Source organism: Hippichthys cyanospilos, chromosome 14 (genome assembly GCF_059441005.1).
Source record: "Hippichthys cyanospilos isolate Australia breed blue-spotted pipefish chromosome 14, RoL_Hcya_1.0, whole genome shotgun sequence".
Lineage (NCBI taxonomy): Eukaryota > Metazoa > Chordata > Actinopteri > Syngnathiformes > Syngnathidae > Hippichthys > Hippichthys cyanospilos.
The window spans coordinates 9,917,644-9,936,396 of record NC_142382.1 but is presented as its reverse complement, the minus strand read 5'-3'; the positions used below and the strand labels follow the sequence as shown (position 1 = coordinate 9,936,396).

Sequence of the window (18,753 nt, the reverse complement as noted above, 5' to 3'; positions counted from 1 at the left end):
GCCAATACTGAGTCCCAATCTGACACGCCAACAACGGTGGAAGAACGATTGCAGGAGTTAAATTAGCCTTAAATAAGCGATATTAAAGACAGCTTTTTCCTTTCTGTCATGCAAAATATGCAATTACTCACATTGCAAGTCACCGTTGCTTTGTCCCTGCTTCCACATTCAAATATTCCTTACGACAGCCATCATCAATTTTTCATGACGTTAGCTTCACGTTTACTTGACGCAACATCTACCAGAATGTTCCCTCATTGCCTACCATTACTTTCGCTGTTTCTGGTTGTGTTGTGATGTTGTGTAGTACAAAGCAGATATATTTTTGTTTGTTTCTTTTTTTTTTTATATAGTCTTTGTAACCTCTGGAGTATATTGTTGCTTCGTAGCATCTAAAATATAATTCACTTGTAATAAATAATAATCGTGAAATTTTGATCGGATGAAAATTATGTGATCAGACCCTATTTCCAATCAGGGGATCAGGATTTGGATATTCCTAGTGATCACTGACCATTTTTTTTCAATCCCAAATTCTTAAAATGGAAATTATACAAAATGGCTTTATTATTTTTTTTTAAAGTGAATTGCAAATATTAAATAATCTTATGTGTATGTTTTGTAATTTTTTTCCTTTTTCCAAACGCAATAAGTGTGAAAATCTTTTTTTTTTTTTTTTGTCTTAAAAGTTCCTGTTAGCAGAACCATCAGAATTCCTGTGATGGTAGTGTGTATGCCTTTAAGAGACCATCAAGACTGCTTTATCCATCATTAGGCTGTGCCTCTGCATGGCTGCAGAGATAAATTATGCGTAATTATGGCAATGATTAAAAGGTATTTTTCTCAGGAGCCACAAAGCATATAACGTTGGGATTGGATGGTGAATCTCAGGAAGGGCTAAAAACTTCCAATTCTGGGGTCAGGAGGTCATGGGGTACAGATTAAAACGATTGGATTTAATAGCACCTATTTTGTCTCATTTACTCCCGTTGACAAATATAATTGTCAATTGGATTGTTTTTTTTTCAATTTGATTCTGCTTCATCGTAAATGTCTAACGTGGAAACAAATTTGCTGATTCACAACCTCCAGTAGATGATAACATTAGCATAGCATTTAGATATGAAGTCAATACCGTTTGAGATCCCTCTGGGAGAAACAAATGAATTTTGTAAACCTACCTTTTTTATTGCCGATTAAAGGAACGGAATAGGGTATGAAGGTCAGTCTTTGCTTTCTTTTCATAGATCTGATGTATATATTTTCATCACTGAACACAATATTAAGTGGCCATTTAAAATGTTAAAATTCACTAAAATGTCTTGCAGTGAATGTTTTAAGTGATACATGCTTTCACCGGATGAAGTGTTGCTTAGGCATCAAAAGAACACGTTCGTAAACAAGAAAAAAAACTGGTAGTAAAGATGAAAAAAAACAACGTTATAGAAGACTGAAGTTTAACCACATTGCACTGAATATGATGAGCTTGAATTTCTAGGGCACTGGTTCCCAACTTCTATTTAGTGATGAAATGTATTTTCAGCCAAGTACCCCTAAAGCGGGGCAGATCATTTTTAGATTAAAAACAAAAATAAAATACTTGTCAACGTCTGTTCTATCTAACTTTCGATCTACATTTGTAGTGTATAATGATCTGTAACATGATCTATTTTTATTTCGAAAAATGTCGATACAAATGGCAATGTGCATCCATCCGTACAACACTTAATAAAACAATTTTTGCAAATGAGTACTTATAACACAACACAGGACTATTTATTTTGCTCTTAAAATGGAAAGAAGCAGTTCCTGTCACGACATTAAAAAGGAATAAATTAGGTTTGTTGATATCTACAGAAACTGTTAAAGGAGGTGCCTTCCGGTACCCTAAATGGCACTCACACCCCCATTTGAAAACCATTGGAAAATCATTGTTGAACATTTATGCGTGAGCTTATTTCTGTCAACCGACACTTTTTTTAATCAGGTTGCTATTGATCCTGATGTTGCTAGTATTTGTTAGACATCCTTTGCTGCAGTCTGGCAGATCAAAGAGTTCTACGCGAATCAGAGACGTGTGTATTTTATTGTAAGTGTCATCTAAAATGGCACACTTTGATACAAACAAATCGTCTCACAGCATGATGCCTAAGCACGGTTTGAGGGGAAAAAAAGATGTGCAGAACCTCCGGGGCCCAGTTAGAGGCCGTTTGACTCCAACTGGAGCCCAGAGAGCACTTGGCTTGGCTGAGGTGAGATTGCTGCCGGGCACAAGTCTTCAGGGCCTGCTTGTCCTTCTGATAGCTGGCTGTGATAGATCAGCCTCCGTCCAGCCGGAATGACTCGTCTATCGCCCGTTTCCTTTTCCCCCTCTCTCTTTATCTGCCTAGCCTCTGCCCTGTATCTTCTCCTCTCTTTTATCCTCCGATTCACTCCTTTTCTCAGCTTCCTTCCCTGACTGGCTCACTCCTCCTCTCCGTTGTCTGATTGAGGGTGAGTTACGAGTGGGCTGCAGCCGGAGGGGGCCACCGTGCCTCGTAATTACATCTCTTTTTATTACCCGCGCTAATGGCCCTCGGGGAGAGGGAAACAATAATAAATTAATAGAATATGAACTCCAGCTCAACTGAAATCTCCAGCATTTCATTTTTGGACCATCCAGTCCCCTGATTAATCTCTGAGAGGTTCGAGATGGCCGTCTGCGGGTTTTGCCCGCCCCCTCCCGTTGAGGCCCGCCGGCGAGATAAAGGCAGCGATGATGGTTTTGGCTTCTGTCATTGCCGCTCTTATCCGCAGCCTTTTGAGCAAAGATGCAGTTTAACTCTGTCAGTCGCAATCCTTTTGAAACTTGATGGAAGTGAATATGTCAGTGGTAGTCATGAACATGTTTTACATCCTGTAATCTTCACAATGAAAATCCATTTGAGAGCTAAATGCCCAAGACAGAGCCGTGCTTTGTTATTACCATTCTTAGTTTGGCTGTGCGGGACTTTTAAATCCGCTCGGCAGCGGAGTGGAAAAAGGGCCTTCAAGTGTGCAGACAGACCTCTCTGATTTGGTCAATATCGTGTCATGTTTGGTCAAACCCCACCGTCGGCACTGGGCTGGAAATGAAGATGTAAATATTGATATTTCATTAGAGGAAATCACCCACTCCGGCGGCACTTAACCGGGCCACCTTCAGAGCGCGGCGGCCGAAGCGCTTTGTGACCTGCGGAGTCGGGAAGTCACTTCATTACTCGATTAAATTGAGTGGAAAAAGCCGAGGCAACGACACGAGATCCCATTTGGAGCGATAATTTAGGCCCTGACGAGAACGAATGGAGCCGCGGGAAAACACCACCTCTCCATCTCACAACAGCGGATTAAATTTAAGGACTTTTAACGTCAAAGGTAATTGTAGCCTGCTGGGCTTGTGTGCATATGTGCCGAGGGCTGCGCACCGCAGCAAAGCAACTCGAAAGCCTCTTCAGCCAGACCCGGACGAGGCCTTCACACGAGCTGTCACATTGGGAGCGCCGCTTTAGTTCCGCTTCGGCCCACTTGGCCATTAAAAGGCTCCACGGAGCTTTGCCTGTGATTGCGATGCCAACCTGATGCGGCAATCAAGAGGGCGCTTGTGCTCGGATGACAGTTTCTCTTCGGCCAGTCCGCATTCTGTCCGACTTAATGGACACGTATGCAGACAAGGAAATAACACGACAAAGCACCCCAAATTCGTTTAATGGCTTCGGCTTTTACAAACTATGCTTTATTGCTTCCACAGATAATAGCAAAGTGCTTAGAGTGCTTTCAGCAGTTGTTTGTGTGGTCTAAATTTTCCAGCCCTCCGACCGGTCCTGCCGGACTGTTAGCACTCTATTCTGCCGACTATTGATTCCCCTTCAAAATGTGAGGGCCCGCACATTCCGATCCCAATCTCTTAATTAATGTATCCTCCAGCTCTCCCCCGGCAGTGGTCATCACCACGATAAGGGGAATTGAACACAGGTACCACTTTGCCGGGTTCTGGTTCTTTTTCTGCCGCTTCCCCGTCATGGCTTTTATTCCTGCGGTGTGTGTGTTTGTGTATGTGTGTGTCCGTTGTTGTGCCGGGCAAGAGCAGATAAACACGGCTGCTGGTGGCGGCCCCTAAATGTGATCATTTGTTTTTGTTTTTGTTTTTTGTTTTTTTTCCGAGAACACGCAGGGCATAAGATGTGTTGAGCGGGCCGGGTCAATACTGTAATCTATCGCCTCTTAATCACGCAGTGGCAGGTGGCATGGCAACAGCCAACTTGTAAAAGCAATCATGTTAATCATGGGTGGAGCTGGAGAGCCTAATATGCTGTCAGAATGGGCCGCCTGCAGGCAAAAGAGGTGGAGGGAGGGAGAGGGTAGCTTGTGTGGGGGTGGTGTAGCCTTGACAGTTTAGTGCTGCTAGTATCAAGGGGAAAGATGTGGAGATCTTTCTCTTTTTTGATGAGCCATTTTTGATTCTTTTGAATTTCTCACAGAGCAACTTGAGGTCCTTTCCTCCTGACTGCGTAGTTTTATGCACCTTTTATACTTTTTGGCAGGCCTGTCACGATCAGGATTGAAACAAGTCCTTGAGTAATTTCAGCACCTCCTTTTTCTTGCCCCGAATAGCTGCTTATTAGTGTATATCCCCAAGAAATAAGTCGAGCCAATTGCTGCAACAATTAGTAATGCTCCGTGAGACAGTAAAACACGCTAAAGTCAGGGTGAGATGGCCCACTTCAAAATAAAACTTAGCTTACCAAATATAATATGGACACAAACTTCTTGGCACGGTTTTACTTTGAAGTTGTTTTTGGCTGTGGGTCACAGCTTAACAGCGTGATTTGTTTTTCTATTGCAACTTTTGCTCCCGTCCCCTGATACAAATAGCACAATGTTATTCTGAAATAACATTCAATCGCCAATTCAAGGCGTTAAAAAAATTGTCAAAAATATTATCATTGGAACCTGTTGCCTGTGTTTGCCAGTGTGGCTCGAGTTCCAATACTCCTGTGTCTTGCGTAAACTTGCATCAAGCTAGCAGTGCTTGAGTGCTCCATACGGGATGGCGTGATAGACCTAAACCACTCTTCTCGCTCTCATTTCACATTTTAACAAACCATGTTTACTCAAAACTGCTGTGAACCAGCAAAACCGTTTCATAGACTAGTATTTATATATTTATTTTTATCCATATTTATGATAATCAATTCAAATTTTCTGTAGGCTAACCGAATACCAAAATTACTCAAAGTCACAATCATTACTGCATCGACCAATTTCTGGCTGCAGTTATCAAAACTTTTAGTATTCGGGTATCCCACTGAAAAGTCCGGCCAACCGATGCTGCTGGGGTTAGCTTACTTCTCCCTGACTGTGTAAACTAAATAAATGGGTACCTGAGGGAAGAAAGAAATTATTCCTCAAGCTTTTTCTGCAGAGATATTTTAATTAGGACTTGTTTTTCGACTACACATTACCAAAAGGACACAATATTTTTTTGGGGGGCTAGATAAATAGTCATTTGTATACGTGTTTGTTTACGTTCATCATCAACATTTACTTGCCCTTGAAAACGTTTCAGTTAGGTTTGCATGTTTAAAACTTATTTTATAATCAGAAGCAGCTAAAAATATCCAATTGCTAACCATCATTCATTCAGCCAAGTTAGATACTTCACATTAGAAATAGCTCATGGATGACTACCATACAAAAAAAAAAATCCTATCATCAATCTCGATAGGTTTGGAGAGTATTTATCATCCGCAAAAATATTTATTGCATGCTTCTTATTTCTCGGCTGGCATATTTGTGAAGCTTTGTGTGTACGTGCAACCTCATCACCTTCTTCCTCCTACACGGACGTGTGTGTCATGTCCTCCACCTCTGCAACGAGAACTCGTCCCAGCGCTAATCCCCCGGCTCACCAGCACAAGTATGACAGGATACAAGGGGTAACCACCTGGCTTTGTGCATCCCAGACCTTTGCACCGATTTACTGTCGTCGCCAGTCGTAAAGCCCACTCAAGCACCCTGACACCTGCTTCAAAGAGGACCTTCATTTAAATTTAAGCAATGCTCTCCAATAGTGCCTCTGTATGCACTTGTGTTCATACCTAATTTTTGAACCATGATTTCTTTGGTGTTGGTTTTTGCCTCCATCAAGAGATTTGTATTTGATTATTATATCTGTTGGCTGGCAAAATTGTGCAGCAGCCCTTTAGTTCATTTCCACAAAACTATGGATTAGATTAGGTAAAGTCGTCTGGATCAACAATTGTATACCGTTGTTATGTGTTTTGCTATTTTTTAAATAATTTCTCTGTTGTTAATGCACTATTATAAAATGTTCAATTAAATGGTCATTTCATTCTACTGTAGGGGTTGCAAACGGATTTGTCTTTTGTCCTTCCAGGATTTTCCACTTTGTCTCTGGGAGACCAAATGAGTCTGCTGCAGAGCGCCTGGATGGAGATCCTCATTTTGAGCATCGTGTTCCGCTCGCTGCCCTACGAGGACGAGCTTGTATATGCCGAAGACTACATTATGGACGAAGAGCACTCGCGGCTGACGGGCCTACTGGACCTCTATGTGTCCATCCTGCAGCTGGTCCGCAAATGCAAGAAGCTCAAAGTGGAGAAGGAGGAGTTTGTAACCCTCAAGGCCATCGCTCTTGCCAACTCAGGTGAGCTTCTGACATCACATACGTACTGTATTGGTAATCTTTTTCTCGGTCCAAATTTTATCTGTATTTTTTCATTTGTTTGTTTTAACATTTTATGCCACACTTTGATATTGCAAACACTCCACACCACAAAGCTTGGTTTGAGAAAGTACGCGCATATACACACCAAGATTTGTTTTTAAATTCCACACTCAAATGGAAGGGTTTGAAATAACCCAAACTGGTCAAAAAGGAACCCAGATAACTTTTGGGGTTATAAAGAAAACGGATGGATGGATATCTACCCTTAAGTTTCGGGTTGGATATATTTTGGGGCATATGAATAAAATGAACAAAAACACACCACAATTTGGCCATATTTTTTTGGTACGAAACAACTGATTTAGGGGTTTATCCCATTATCTCATTCAGCCAAAAAAGTTCGTTTATAATGCATAGCCCAATAACGACCCCAATGTTGGGATAATTTTCCCAATTAGGGGGCGAAAATAATCCAAAGTATTGATATTAATGGGTAATTTGGTTAACTAATTTAGGGGTTGTTTTGTACAAAACAAAACCGCCAATTTTGTCTTGTTTTTTACAAAGCAGCACAATTTTGTGTTTAGCCCACTTCCTCGTTCAGCCTCCCAAAAAAGGGTTAAAATGACTAATCTTAAATTGGTTTGTTCAAAAGAACACTACACACACACACACACGCACACGCACACATATATATCTTAAATAACCAACCCCACCCTCCCAAAACAAACAAAACAACAACAGTTATAAGTAATCCAAAAACCCAGATCGAGTAATTGTTTTCAAATAAAAGTAACAATTTCAAGTGTCGAATCAATTTGCAATCAATACATTTTGGGCATATTTTACTTTTAGTACATACCATAAACATCTTAAAACTTCCAACATATTGTAAACTTCAATATATTTTCAGGCATTCGCTGGATTTGGAACATTCTTTGTTTGTGCATTATGACCACACACTGAAACTGAGATATTGGCCAACAGTTTCCTGGATGACATTTCTCACTTTTACAGGAGTTTTAGCATGTAACCTTTAGTGTGGCGTGTGAGCTGCACAGATGGGGAGAAGATAAGGGCAGTGCACTAGAAAGAAGCATGGGAGAGAAGGAGCTTTTTAATTGAACACCTTCCGAGTTGCGGTATTTCTCCTCCGCTATCTCCATAACAGTGGCCGCAGGGCACAGCAGCCACTGGAGATAAATTTAGCATTTCATTAGGAGCACAGTGGCTGTCAATAAAATGTGTTAAGTCGAACGGAATGAGTATCAGGCCGTGATAGGGCTCGTTTGTTCCAATGCGAAGACGGCACGCTGCTATTGACAGGCTCCTTTTGAGGAGGGCGGGACTCTACCCCCGCCCCCGCACCCCTTCTCTCCTTGTCTGATCAATGCGGCAGGTCACCAGGCCGCTCCCCCTTGTTTTGTCCAAGCTGAAAAATGAAAATGCTGATGCAAGCTATTTGCTTTGAGACAGCAGAGCGTCGGTCATGGTGTGGGAGAGGAGGGGGTGTCCGCCACGTTAGAACAAGGTCTCTGGGAAATCATTCTCCTGGGATTCCCCCTGTTTGACAGCTGTGAAAATTCATAGCCATTGATTTTGTAATTAGCAGTTTATCAATCGCATCGATATGGGCTTACTGATGGATTGCAAGGAAATTGTTTCACCAAAGTTGTTGTTGTGTGTGTGTGTGTTTTTAATTCATCCTGCTTCCACACACTGCTTGTTTTTCTTCCCTTGTTAGGATCTGCCTGTAGTTTGGCTGTAGACTTTGTTCTTCTACATCATCTTACATTTTTTATTAAAGGGGTGTCAGATTAACTTATTAATTGTAATCAATTAATCAATCAGTCATTGTTGCAGCACATTTTTTTCACTGCATTGATTTAATTATTAAATTCTAACTTTAAGATATTTGTATGCTAATTATATCCTTCTTTTGCATCTGGCTTTTTCTGCTTAACTATTTGGGAATTTCTTAATAAGAGTATTGGAAAACATTGATCGATCACACCTTGAAGTGGATTGAAGGTCATTGTGTTTGGCATAACCTGATAGGCTCCTGTTGTGAGTGGCAGGCCAGGTTCAGGGGCAGATTGAAAACCTGAAAATGGAGGCGCTTGTGAAAGTTGTTGGTCAGGTGGATGGTAAATTTACCTTAAAAATAGACACCCTGACGGCACCTTTGATAAAGATATGCATTCTTTGTAAAAAGCTTTCCACAGAAGCAGCTCAAATTAGCCTACCACATAAATACGAAGCACCCAGCTGCAACTGTAGCTATAGCTATCGAGAGCAACAACGACGCTAATAGCAAGCCATAGCAAAGCTCTTTGTTATGAAAATCCTCTCGAGAACATCTTGCGTTTGAGTATAACCAGCTACAGACAGGATAGAGAATGCTGTCTTAGTTATTTTCATCATTTACTATGTGCTGATTGTCAAAGCTTTCATTTAGAAAGGAACATTTTGGATTAGTTTCAAATACAGATGGTAAATCATCACAACTGCGTCCAGTCCAGAAGATAGAAGGCTGAAGTCACTTTTTGTTGTTGCAAACCATTCTTTTGATCTGCCACAATAACACAATTTATCTAAATCAAACGCATCCCGATTATCTTTTGTAAAATGCGCTATTAAATGGAATGGAATGCACTTTAGCCATAGTGAGGGTAAAGGAAAATAGGAACATCTATTTGGTTAATCTTGTCATAAAACCTTATTAAATATGACTGAAATGTGTGCGACTTTAGTTTAATATGTGGGGGGGAAAATCGTTTTAGCAAAAATTCTCATTAGGATTCTGTTTTCTATTTTAGTGTAAATCTAGCATTAGATAATTATGTTCTCCTCTCCTCTCCCGCCCCTTGCTTTGTACTTTTCCAAACGACCTACTTCATTTCACCACTGCGGGCTTGAAAGCCGTCAGGGTGAAAAATGTCTCAAGGTTTTGGGAATACACTTGTTCCAGTCAATGAATACTGGGCCCGCTCAGAAATCTGTTTTGCCTTTTATCGTCCCACGTGGCTAAATGTGCGGCGTCAAGGTGAGACGCGCGAGGCAGCCAATGACTCGCCGCCTCTGGGGTGTCAGACGGTGGTTAGCCAGTGAGAGCCGCGCCGCCGTCGAGATTCCCTGAGAGAGGATGGCTGATAGCAACAGAGCAAAAGGCGACAATGAGAGACGAGCGTGTAACACGACGCTGCAGACACGTACTTGAACTCAAGACTTCACAGGTGGTCGACTCAGATTTGACCCGAATTGAGTCCATTAACAATCGAGTCCAAGTTTTTCTGAGTACAGTGAACCCCTGTTTATCGCAGGGGATATGTTCCAGACCCAGCCACAATAGGTGAAAATCCGCAATACAAACAACACGTGAAAAAATATTTTCAAAGGGTTTTACACAAAGCACATGCTTTAAACACATTCAAACTTATCAGAACACACTTAGCTCACTAAAAGATACTTTTGAAGTACTCCGAGCGCCATTCTCACTCAGACAGGTCTCTAAATAACAGACAGCATGATTCTTTCATGCAATTTAACAGGCATTGCTACTTGACAGTCACTATAAAACTGACGTAAAACAAAAGTGGGTCTGCAATTAATGATTATTTGAATAAGCTATTGTTCGATGGATTTTTCTTGTCGATCATTGAATCTGCCAGTTTCATTTCTACTTCTTTGTTCAAAAGACTTCATTTTAAAGTGCAACAACTTACAGTATATCAATCAAGATCCAGTGACTGTACTGGTATGGTAGTATGTCAGAAAAAAATCATTTGAGCAAGTCTGTCGGACAGCATAGACGATATTGTATTTAAGTTATTTAAGTTATTTTCTAATTATTTGCTGATTAACAAAAGAAGTATCCTTCTGAGCTCAAAAACAAAGATTCCGGCCAGCACTTGGGACTAGACTTGATATGACAGAAGTTAAATGGTTGTGAGAGCATCTGGTAAATTCAGCTAAAGAAAATAAAATACAAATCCTAATGAATTCATTTCAATTGTCTTTACACACACACATATAACAGTATTCTAGATGCACATATTTTCTCAGTGGGAACAAAGAGTTAAGATTCATTTAGGGGCTTCTCTGCCTCAGTTGCATCTCCTGGCTGCATGTTCATACTTTGAAAGCTCAAAAAGGGTTTACTCTAAAACGCGAGAAATAAATCTGTTAAAACAAGTGATTCAGTGGAGAAACACTGAAGAGAAATCTTGAAAACACTAGTCAAGCACACATTTAAATCAGCATTTTTGAATTACGTCCAATAAGTTTTTTTCTCGTAACATAAAAAGTAAGTAGGCAGGGAAATTAATTGTGTCACATTCATCACAGACTTGCTTATGGCGCCCAATTCTCTAATGGAGCCCCCTTTTTATCTACTAATAATTGTCTGTCTTTCCCAAACGGGCTTTTTAATGTGTACTATTAGCCCACGATTCATGCCATTGTTACTGGGGGATAACATTGATTTTCAGCGTGGGTGGTCAAAGGCCGTTTTAATAAGCTGCACAGCACTGCAAAGAGTTAGGAAGGAAATAAATAAAACAAAGCACATGTTGTTGTGTTTTTTTATGATCCATTCTTTGTCCTGTCGGCAGTTGAAATATACTGATAACGTGTTCCCTACCTCACCTCACTGCACTGATAGCACTTCATATCAATCATGAGGTTTAATTTTCAAAAATCCACATCCCTCCCCTTTATATCAGTGTATTTGTGTGAGGAGCACATTTCTGACTCTTCTTAAATCTTGTCGCCCTGCTAGACTCCATGCACATAGAGGACATGGAGGCGGTCCAGAAGCTGCAGGACGCTCTGCATGAGGCCCTGCAGGACTACGAGAGCAGCCAGCACCCGGAGGACCCGCGGCGGGCGGGAAAACTGCTCATGACCCTGCCCCTGCTGCGGCAGACGGCCACCAAGGCCGTGCAGCACTTTTATAGCATCAAGGTGCAGGGCAAGGTGCCCATGCACAAACTCTTCCTGGAGATGCTGGAGGCCAAGGTGTGATTCTCAGAGCTGCTTTAGTGCTGCGCAGTGAGACTTTTTGCAAGCACGATTTTGAGGGTGCTCGGGAGCGGGGGAGACCTCGGCTCACAGACTGACCTCACTCCTCCTGCAACACTTGGACGCCATGTTTAAAAAAGAAAAAAAAAGAACCGGAATCAATCTTGGTTATCAATATAAATATAAGAATGATGAAGATTAATGTAAAATATATTTACGAAGTACTATGTACAGTAATAATAATTTCTTTTGGTAATTGGTGGTGGTCATGCTCCCAGGTGTCCCTCAGCGTCATCAGAATACGCCAGTAAAAAGAAAAGCCTTTCTTTGATTTGAATTTACTCTGAAGACAGCAGGGGTGTCAACAACACTTCCACCCATGTGTTTCTGTCTGGGACATGTATATGTTTATTACCGGAAGACTGAGTGTACAGTTTAAAGTCTGTTGGTATCGGTGGCCATTTTCTCTCGTCCTCCCTACTACGCAAGGAGCGGAGGGGAAAAAAAAAAAAAAAAAGACGAACTGCTTAAATGTGAACTGTTAACAGCTCAAACGTCCTCGGACAATACCTCTCAAGAGTAGTGTGAAGTCGGAAGGCTTGTTTAACCAAACTAGCATAGACAGTTACAATAGTGGGTAGTCTTCTTCTGTAGTTCAGCAATAAATGACGGTCGAACGCCAGGCTCAACCTTCATCTTTCCCGCGCTACGTTTCAATGCTGCTCTTGCCACAAGGCCGTGCCTGCTCGCTTGCTTCCATCGCGCACGTACACGCAATGTTTCTCTCCTCTCTTGTACTTTTCCCCCGTCAGCTCCAAATGTGTCCTTTTTAAGCCAAGGGAAATTGGCCGAGCCAACGGAGGTTATAGGTGAAAGCTGATCATCAGTATCAAAGGCTTTCTTCAGAGCGGCACTAGTCCAGGAGATTCCATGTTCAAACAATCAGAGGCCCATATGTCAAAGCGCTCTATTTTGGAACCCTTTAAGCTTGTGGCAGAGTCATCCCACACACTGGGAGCAAGGTGGCCAGCATCTGCTCTCACCATCTTAGACACCTTCTGTCTTTAAATAGCAGCGTCGGCATTTATAGAGCCTGGTGCAGAGCAAGGTAAACGGCAGGTGCGGAGGCACTTCACAACGGGTTTAAATTTAACCCTGCGGGAGGTTGTCGTCTGCGTGGCGGCGGGCACGCGGCTCGCGTTATGGCCGTCGTGTTGACACGGTGGCCAGTGGCGGAGCCAGAATTTTTTTATTGGGCTGGCCAGGGTGAGAGCATGACTCACATAGAGGTGGCAGTCATTTGATACGTGCGCATGCGCATACGCACGTAACCGGAACGTTGCTCTCAACGTTGCACCATCCACATCTCACAAGTTGCCAGATCAAACTCACCACATAAGTTATTGTTAATTGCTCAGTCCGAGTTTCATGACATGAAACACAACCTGGCAAAACACACATATAATGAGAGGTGTGTCAAAAATCAATTCATGTACAAATTCTCATTTACCATGATTCAAAATCAATATGAAATGTCCCAAAATCAGTTAGATGTAAAAAAAAAAAAAAAAAATGCTTCCTCTCTGCTTCCGTGTAACTACGCTGAATTTCCACAGTCAAAGTAGAGGCTACAACATCATGTCATACGCCACATAAGGTTAGCTGTCAGCAATCACCACTGCAAAGACCAACTTCAAAATGAACACAGCAAATAGTACATGGCCATCAATGCAGCGCTAGTGCATTGATTTTGAAGTTGGCCTTCGCAACAGCGTTTGCTAGCATCTAGGATTGCTAGGACTGCTCCTTGTGACTCCGTTTTTATTGCCATCACATCTCTCCCAATATCAACACTCTGTCATTAAAAAAAAAATCATACTCAACCACTGATCAAGAATGTGAAGAAGCCTCTAGTTACTGTAATTGTACAATATGGCACAAGTCTTCAATGTTAGAGCCAACCGCTAACTATGTGGTACATTCAAATGCAGTCAGACATTTCAAATTTGAAAAAAAAGGTCTATTTGTACATTAAATATTAATAAGTGCAAATATCTAAACAATGTGGGCTTCTATCAATCTATAAAAGTGGGCATATATCAAGAAGCTTACTTTGATATTTTCCTTAACGACTAAAAATGCCCCATCAAGGTTTACAAAACCTAATGAAATAGCAAAGCGTTTGTCTTTCATTCTAGTGGTTGGTATGTCAATGAACTCAAAATAAAGAATAGAGGAGCAGTTTTTGTCAATACACTGTTTTTTGTCAGTACAAAGCACTTTTCCTCAATTAAAAAATAATAAATGTAAATAAAAAATGACACTTCTATGTCTTTATTTGTCATCGTGTATTGCATAGCCGACCGGTCAAGATCATGACAAAATTATGCACAGCTATAGATTGGAGCAAACATCATTGTCAAACAAATCAGTTTGAATTAAAAATGGATTCTGAATCGAATCCTAGACCTCAAAATCTGAATTGAAGTGTGAAAGTGTGATATTCCCACCACTAATTATAAAACAAGCTGGAATGAAATGAGGGGTAATGTTTAGCTAAATTCAACTTTTGAGATGCAACGATTAATTGATGATCCAATTAATCAATAACATGTTTTTTTTTTTTTTTTTTTAGTAATTGATTTGTTTTGACACCTAGTTGATTTAAAATGATCTAAATCCACCAAATCTTAGACTCATTAATAAATATTCCCTGATTTATATTGTCCTCCATGTAACCAGACTCATTGTGTTAAATCAACTTAACACATTTGCTTTTACTTTTAGCATGTTGTATTTACGGACCAAACAGTAACTGAACCGTAGTTTACTTGAAATTATGTACATTATGCATATTTATGAATAGAGATTTTTTTAAATGTTTTTTTTAATATGATTGATTAATTAATTGGCAAAATAATCAGCAGTTTAATCAATTATCAAATTGATCATTTGTTTCTGCTGTATAATTTACTATATAAAACCTTTTCTTTCTCATTTTTCTGCTCTTGCTTTCCATTCTCTTGCGCTGATTGACGAGCTAGCAGCTGTTGATGCCGTTCCGCATCTTGAATGGCTGATCGACGGCTCATTCATTCAAGTCATATCCAAGAATCACAAAGACAGATAAACTAACTGATAAAATACTGATAAACTTATTCTACTAGCAATCGATAAAGACTTTGTGGATAAAAATAATAAATGGCCTGGGAATTTATAAGCTGTGAAAGGCGCAAGCATGTTCATAGTGCAATTCCATTATCAAAGCCTCAACTGCAATGCAAAGGAGTCTTAGTTTTCTGCATATGGCTCAACAGTCCTACCATACATTGAACTCGGTGATCCATCTAAATTTATGATGGAACTTGTGAGATGTGGTTTTAACCAGTCAGTGCAGGCAGTTCATGTGTCCAAAAACTGAATGGCCACCACGTAACGTCACCATGGCCGCCATTGAATGACACCATCACCCAGCAGCTCGCCATGCAGGCATGTTGGCCGAGCTATGCAAGAAACAAAGTGTCAGCGTGCGCCAGAGGGTAACAGCCAGCCAACAATGTGTCACTACAAGGTGTGATCCCTGCTGGGAGAAAGATCTTAGGCTCACTTTAGCTCCATGTCCATTATGCCGTCTGCATTATGCCGTGCCACTCCCGTCCTGTCCGGCCCGCTTGCGAGGCGTGCGCATTTATACTACTGAAAGATTTCATGTAGTGTGATAAATGGCGGCGCTGTCTCAAAAATGTAATACTTTGACCAAAGTAGGGCTCACACAAGGGATGAGCAGCACCTATCCAAGTTTCACAGCACCCTGGGGTCAATGTTAGGAAAGCAAACCACCCTCTCTTTGCAGATAAACCTCCTGACATGATTGTAAGGTGACACTGTGGGCTCTATTTTCGCAAACGGATGTGGCGTATCCTGATTTTGGTGCAGGCACAGGCCTCATTAATATGGCTTGTTGTTTCAGTTCCTCGAATGACAATTTGGTGGCTGAAAATCAATCTAAAGTTAAGCTCATCCAAGTACTGGTGGGATTAGTCTTATGCTATTTTAGTGACTTTTATCGCAGCACAGACAGACAGTTTCTGATATCCGACATATTCACGATGTCAGATGATACCCTCTGAATCGTAGAAATGTATTGAATGCTATATTTTTGTTTTGTTTTTTTAATTACTATCATTATTCAAGTCAGTAAAGTAAAAAAACTATTGAGGCATTTTGGGACAATGAGAGGAACAGCTTTCAATTGCCTTTGAAAGATGTTGAGCGTGCCCGTCACACCCACAATAGTGCAAACAATCCGTTTTTTTTGTTGTTTTTTGTTATGTTTTTAAATACCGGTATGTCGGTTTGCTTACCTGTGAAATTAGCAACATCTGATCTAACATGCATCACTCTAAAAACAATGATGAGTTGAAAAATAACCCAACTATGAGTCAAAGACAACAGGTTAAGTCGATTTGACTTTTTTCCGTTTTTTTTTTTTTTTGTTTTTGTATTTTTTCGACACAAAACAACTCCGATTTTTTAGGTTGTCTTGTACAAAACGATATAATATTGGGTTGTTGTTGTTTTGTTTTTGCACAAAACAACCAAAGTTGGGTCAAACTGACGCAAAAATTGGGTTGGTCATTTTTTGAAACACATTTTTTTGTTGTTTTTTTAATCCAACTGTTTTTTGAGTGATGCATATTTTTGCTATTTGAAAACTGAGCCAGATGCTGTTGTGCAATACAACAGGGACCACATCTGATTGAAACCATGCACCAAGCATGCATTGGCATTGGGAAATTTCTATTGCTGATAAGTAAGATCCAGAAATCCTTGCAATCAATCACATGTAACCTGTATATCAGATTAAGAATTATATTTACTTTGCTGGCAACATTTGTGCTTATTTAAATGAAACCGCAGTATACTGGAAATCTTTTTCCCCAAAAAATACTTTTGTAGTGGATGATGTTTAGCCAGTAAAAAAAAGTTCCCTTTTTGTTCCCTGTCCACTTTGTAATGCGGCACTGTTTAACGTCAAAATGTCTTACAGTCCAAGCAAGTATGTAAATATATCAGCCTTCAGTGCAGTAGGTTGCCGAAATACCATTGAAAATAAAGTATGCAGCGCCCTGCTGACTACTACCTCATTATCATATTGTCAATATTTCTCTGATTCAGCACCCTTTCATCATCTTTACATGTCTGCTCCCTAACCTGAGCCATTCATGTTTTTTGTTTTTTTTATCCTCCCTCAGCGCTGCTGCCAAATATATTTGGAACTGTAATTACTAACTGTCCCATTCATTGTTCACCAATCTGTTTGTAAAGGTAACGCATGCTTCACATTGATCACGTGACTTTGACATCACTGGATGAGATCCCTACTAGCCCCGCCCCCAGCCATGATGGTCACTAAGCGGGTATGTGTGTTCCTTTTGTTCCTATTTTGAACGGTGTGTCATGATTGGTCTCTCACTGATGGACTGCAGATCGAAGCAGGTGACCGACTCCCTGACTGAGTATTTACCGTGTGAAATATATCATTTGCAATGGTGTACATTTGTTATCTCATTCAATCGCCAGTGTGTCCATTCTGATTTTCAATAAGGTGAGGGATCAATGGATTAAATATTCTCTGAAATCTGTCATTCGTTTGTATTTTAAATCGATGTTTTACAGACATCTTACACTGAGTTACACATAGCAAATACAACAGTTGTCTACAAAACACTCTTTGTAGGATTGAGTATGAAAAGTAATAAACTGTAACCCCCTACAGTATATACTACTGGGAAAATTCTATATCAAAGCATGAGACAGAGGTTTATGGATTGTGTTCATGCTCACATAAAAACATCACCTGAATCCTAAATTAGTTTCCATAAAAGCAAGTTTCGGTTGTGCCGCTCGTTTTTTATTTTTTGTTTGTTTGTTTTTTTAACTTGTGAAAATAAAAAAATAATGCCAGAAAAAAAGTCATAATCTTGTTGTAACGGGAAGAAAAAAAAAGTCACCAGTGTAAATTTAAAACTTGAGTTGTTAGTATTTTACCAAACAAACGTCATAATGGACTTACAAAGGTAAACAACAAAGAAGACAGGCTGCTGTTAACTTCTCTGGCGGATTCACATATCAGTACAATTGTTCGCAATTCATGCCAGCGGTTTTTAAATGGGGTTATGAGTACCCCTGGGGGTACATGAAGGCACTTCAGGAGGTACATATTTATTATTCTTATTCTTATTTGTATTATTATTATTATTACTATTATTATTGTTCTGTAATTAATTCTTATATATTATAACAGAGCAGACATTTAATTTAATGGATTTGTTTTTGATGCTATTTCAGAAATGTTACAGTTTTCAAATTAAAAGCCAATTAATTGGAACATGTAGGTTTTGTACAGATTTGTATTGTTGTTATTGATACAGTTTTCCGGCAGACGACCCAGAAATAAAATAGATTATGTTATATGATTAATCTTTTGTTGCCAAATTATATTATGATGAACAATACCACTATTTCAAAGCTTAACAAATCAGATACTGATGTGGCACAGCACTTTTCTTTTTTTAGGCTTTGGCTACATCATCGAAAATATAAACTAATAATAAACTATTTAAAAAAGGCAGATTACATACATACATAGATACATAGATATTTCACAGAAAATTGCATTACCAAAATATTTTGTAAAAAAAAAAATTGTTCCCCAAATGAAATGAAATAACTTTTCTCCGGACACTTATGACAAACTAAATATGAAAATAAACGTTTTCAAATTTTCAATTTTTTCATCCCTGAGCAAATCGGGACTCAGGTGCTTTATCAGCCACAATTTTAACATATTATTTAGTACAGTATTGACAGTAGTTCATTTCATTCATTCATTTACATGTATGTGAGCAATATGTGTGTGTGAATTAATTTGGAGTTTGCATACATTGTTTTGTACTTTATCTTGTTTTGTTTCATGTTATTTTGCAAACATGCTGAAGTTTTGTGATGTTTTCTGGCCATTT

The 18,753-nt window shown here is 39.9% G+C and overlaps 1 protein-coding gene across 18 annotated transcripts in view; it reads left to right on the top strand.

Moving 5' to 3' along the window:
• The window catches only part of esrrb (estrogen-related receptor beta), a 100,702-nt gene extending 83,328 nt beyond the window's left edge, over positions 1-17,374 (top strand). For all 18 annotated transcript variants that reach the window (XM_088432512.1, XM_088432506.1, XM_088432511.1 and 15 more), the window contains 2 exons: positions 6,416-6,685; positions 11,487-17,374. In XM_088432512.1, coding sequence (XP_088288638.1) covers positions 6,416-6,685; positions 11,487-11,731 — 515 coding nt within the window. In that variant the 3' untranslated portion in view covers positions 11,732-17,374. The remainder of the gene's footprint in view (positions 1-6,415; positions 6,686-11,486) is intronic.
• Positions 17,375-18,753: the final 1,379 nt, after the last annotated feature.